Below are 3,957 nucleotides of genomic sequence, written 5' to 3' on the forward strand. Positions count from 1 at the left end.
TCTGAAGATCCGACTTCGGAGAACACAGAAGACACGATAACAACAAAATCGTATGATACTACTTCAGTACAAACGGATGACACAAAAAAAACTGAATTTGATGATCCGACTTCTGTACACACAGAATACATGTTAACAACAGAATCCGATGACCCAATGTCATCGTATACTGAAGACAAACAAACTTACGATACGGAAGATGTGAAATACAAAAGTACAGAAAAGGTCGAATCTACATTTTCAATAAGTTCAACTCAATCGTTAACCACAGAGGCATCGACTCAAAGGCCAGTACCACTGACAGAATTTACTGTAGTCGATGATACAAAAGAAACGGAGGACCCAATCACAGATACCACTATTACTCAACCTTCGACTGCAAGAACATCTACTTCAAGCGTATACCCTTCGACAACTATAACCAAAAAAGAAGACTATACAGATGAAACGGAAGACGACATTTTCTCAGACCAACCTAAATCTGATACCACAGTCACACAATCTCCAACTACGGAAATATCGACTTCAAGCTCGAACTATTCAACGACTATGACTGGGAAAATATTTGAAACTACCGAAACAGAAGATTGGAAGTTCACAGTGACTATTCATCATGATCCAACAGTATCTACAACTAGTCAACCATCAACTTCCTCAATCATTACAACTACTACTACTACTACTACTACAACTGATCAACCACTAACTACGATGAATACTGTAACTTCTAGTACTTCTACTACCACTAATCAACCATCGAAATCCACCGATTCCCAGATAACTTCGAAATTGAGTACAACCACTACTAGTATAACTGATAAGACAAATCCAACTACAATAGAAGTATCTGATAAACCTGTATATACTACCAAAAGTACAGAAGTAACACACGACATTCATAGTTCTAGTGAATCAACAACATCCGTATACGATCCTTCTTCAGATACATCAAGTTCTCAAATGATATCATTTAATGTAAATTGTATAACTATTTTGTGTTGTATAATTTTTTATCTTAATTTATAACACATACATACTTATTTTATTTACTTAATACCGAGTTTGAAAAATTAAAAATAATAAAACAGATAAACAAATATTTTTAAATAAATCGATTTTCAATGTTTTACTGACGAACACAAAATATGCTACGTTTTTCAACTTATACCTATCCTAAATTCAAAGTATAAACTAAATTTTAAGGGAATTTTTTAGTAGACCGAAACGTTTTATATTATTGTAACGTTCACACATTTGAGACACAACTAATGATGTAATAATTGATATTGCTAATTTTATTTAGACACATCGGTGAAAGTCGTTCTACTAATCAAAGTATAATGATAAAAGTTCGGATTTCTTAGCAATAAAAATCTATAATATATACAGGATCATATTATAAATATGTAAAAAATATGCAAACAATTTTTTTAGAAATTTATAAACTACACGACTTTGAGTACAAAAATGTATAAAAAATTTTATTGAAAAAAATTAAAAACAACATTTTTTTATGACATAGTGTTTAAAAGTATTATACTATAATTATGTGACAAATACCAGCATGAAGTAATAAATATCGATTTAAAGTTTTAAAATTGAAAACTATCACGATTATCTCGAACCATATTTATTGTGTTTAGAAAACTTCTTTCCGCGTCACAATTATTACAATTCATGCATACTTAAAATTAGATAAATCTTTAACCAACAGTTCTTCGTTTTCGTCATAATCCGTAACTTCACCGTTGATGATACTATTAATTTTTTTTAATGTAGAATACCCAAAAAATGTTGGCAAAACGTTTTTAAGTTTAAATCTAGTGAAATCTATCCCTATACCTCCTTCTTCGAACTTATTCTTAATGTTTCCTATGAGCAATAGACAATTTCTTAAGGTAACATTTGATTTTTTTAGTTTTGTTAATGTACCCATTAATACTAAAAGTGTATTGTAGTAACGGCAAGCTTATTTTCGTTATCCTAATTATAAAATAAACTATCTACTTGCGTTTTCAATACACTTCGCTTCGTTTTGGTCAAAAACGTTAATAACACATTTTACCTCATTGAAGTATTTCTTATAGTAAATTACAGCTTTAAGTCACGTACCCCAATGGGTTCATATTGGTTGTGAAGGTCCTTTTAGAAACATTTTAATAAATAAAGATAGAATTACAATGATTATTATTATTATTACTGTAGAATATGAAACATTTATACAACTATCCAGAATTACGCGATTAATATAAATTTTCATTAAAATACGCAAAAATATGCAGCAACAGAAAACTTTAACCGTAGAATCTACAGATTACGAAACCTCAACATTTATAATCAAAACTGTTCTATGTGAATCGTAGAAAAATATGCATTTGCATATAAATAGCCCTAATAATAATACTTTTCTCGGTGCACTCCCACTCCACAGATAGTTTTGATTTAGTCATAACGTCCGCGATAATTGCATCAGTGAATCAACTGAATTTTGTATTCATTTTCCTGTATGCTTCAAATGTAATTATTATAATGTATTACAACCTAGAGCCATTGATGAATAAGTTATCCTAATCCAGTTCGTATACCCAACTCCTAAGACGAGACCTGCAAATAACTTTCAGATTTTTTTAATCAGCCTTTGACACGTCTAACCGTAAAACGAAGGTTTTGCATTCGAGTAATTCTTTTCATCCAGCAATATGACAAGCAATAGTATGGCACGCTGAAATCACCGAACGGCTAACGGTGGGCCGAACCAAAATTATCCATAGATCTCTCTCTATGGTTTCAATCCGTAGATTGGTTTGCAGCCATCTTTCAGTCTTCTCGTTATCCATAGATAAATAATTAATATATAAATTAATTAAATAATATAATAATAAAATTAAAATAACAGCATCTCATCAATTAAAAAATTAAAAAAATATGCACATAGATTTTTTTTGTGTTGCTAACCGTTAGCGGCGCCATACTATAATCCCTACTATATTTCTATTGATTTTTATTTCTTACCATTGTTATAACCATCAAATTATTAAGAGGAATCTGTGATATTCATTTAATATTTTATTTTTAACTACTTTTCTATTTTAATGTTCCTTCATATCTTCTTAATTATTCACTGTTTTAATTTTAATTTAATTTTATTATTTTTACTAGGTCGTAAATTGTATTATATATTTTTTGAATCTTAACTGTCTAAATATTTAATTAATAATAATGATAATTCTAATAATTATAATAATTATTATAATTATTATAATATTATATTATATATAATAATAATAATTATTTGTCTAAATCATTATTTTACGAGATTACTTGAAACGATAAAACCTTCGGATCCTGTGTGTTGGATTCTTGAGAGATACTGCTTGGCTCATAAATTAAGACTCCTCTGACTGGTCTGTATCAAAGTAAATTATAAATGCCCAAATGGTTATTACATAAATTATTTTATTTAAAGTATAATGAATTTAAATAAATGTTAAAAATCACGTACATCATCGTATAAAATCAATGCATTTTAAATAAAACAAAGATAAAATCACGTATCTATATGTGATGTTATTATGGCTTCGATCAAAAAGTTTTCCAAGTTTTTCTCTTTAGAGTTAATTTTCTATGAATTAATGTAATTAATAATAAAATCGATCTTTACTATACAACATCCAATAAAATCTAAATTACCATTGTAAAGTAGTGATTCCTGATGACATTTTCGTATTTTACTCTTTGGAATATACGACTATGTATTAAAATTGTTAGGATATTTTAGAACAGGAGATTATATCCATACATATTATATCTTAAGAGCATTATTAAAATTGGTTACCAAGATCAAAAAGTTAAATTTTACAATATGTCGATCCAGTGGCGTCTTTTGGGGAGGGGCAGATTATGGCAAATGGCCCACTCTAAGAAATTTTAAAAAGTCAGCAATTTTTTGTCCGATGA

At 28.9% G+C, this 3,957-nt stretch overlaps 1 protein-coding gene across 2 annotated transcripts in view; it reads left to right on the top strand.

The window, feature by feature from the left end:
* Positions 1 to 1,044, top strand: part of LOC112688139 (cell wall protein DAN4-like) — a 4,957-nt gene extending 3,913 nt beyond the window's left edge. The window contains exon 8 of one of the 2 annotated variants that reach the window (XM_025561192.1): positions 11 to 1,044. In XM_025561192.1, coding sequence (XP_025416977.1) covers positions 11 to 1,026 — 1,016 coding nt within the window. In that variant the 3' untranslated portion in view covers positions 1,027 to 1,044. Of the gene's footprint in view, positions 1 to 7 lie in introns of both variants that reach the window. The other variant, XM_025561191.1, reaches the window with a different exon arrangement.
* The last annotated feature ends 2,913 nt before the right edge of the window (positions 1,045 to 3,957 follow it).

The sequence above is a fragment of the Sipha flava genome, unplaced genomic scaffold (assembly GCF_003268045.1).
Source record: "Sipha flava isolate LNK unplaced genomic scaffold, YSA_version1 37_pilon_pilon, whole genome shotgun sequence".
Classification (NCBI taxonomy): Eukaryota; Metazoa; Arthropoda; class Insecta; order Hemiptera; family Aphididae; genus Sipha; species Sipha flava.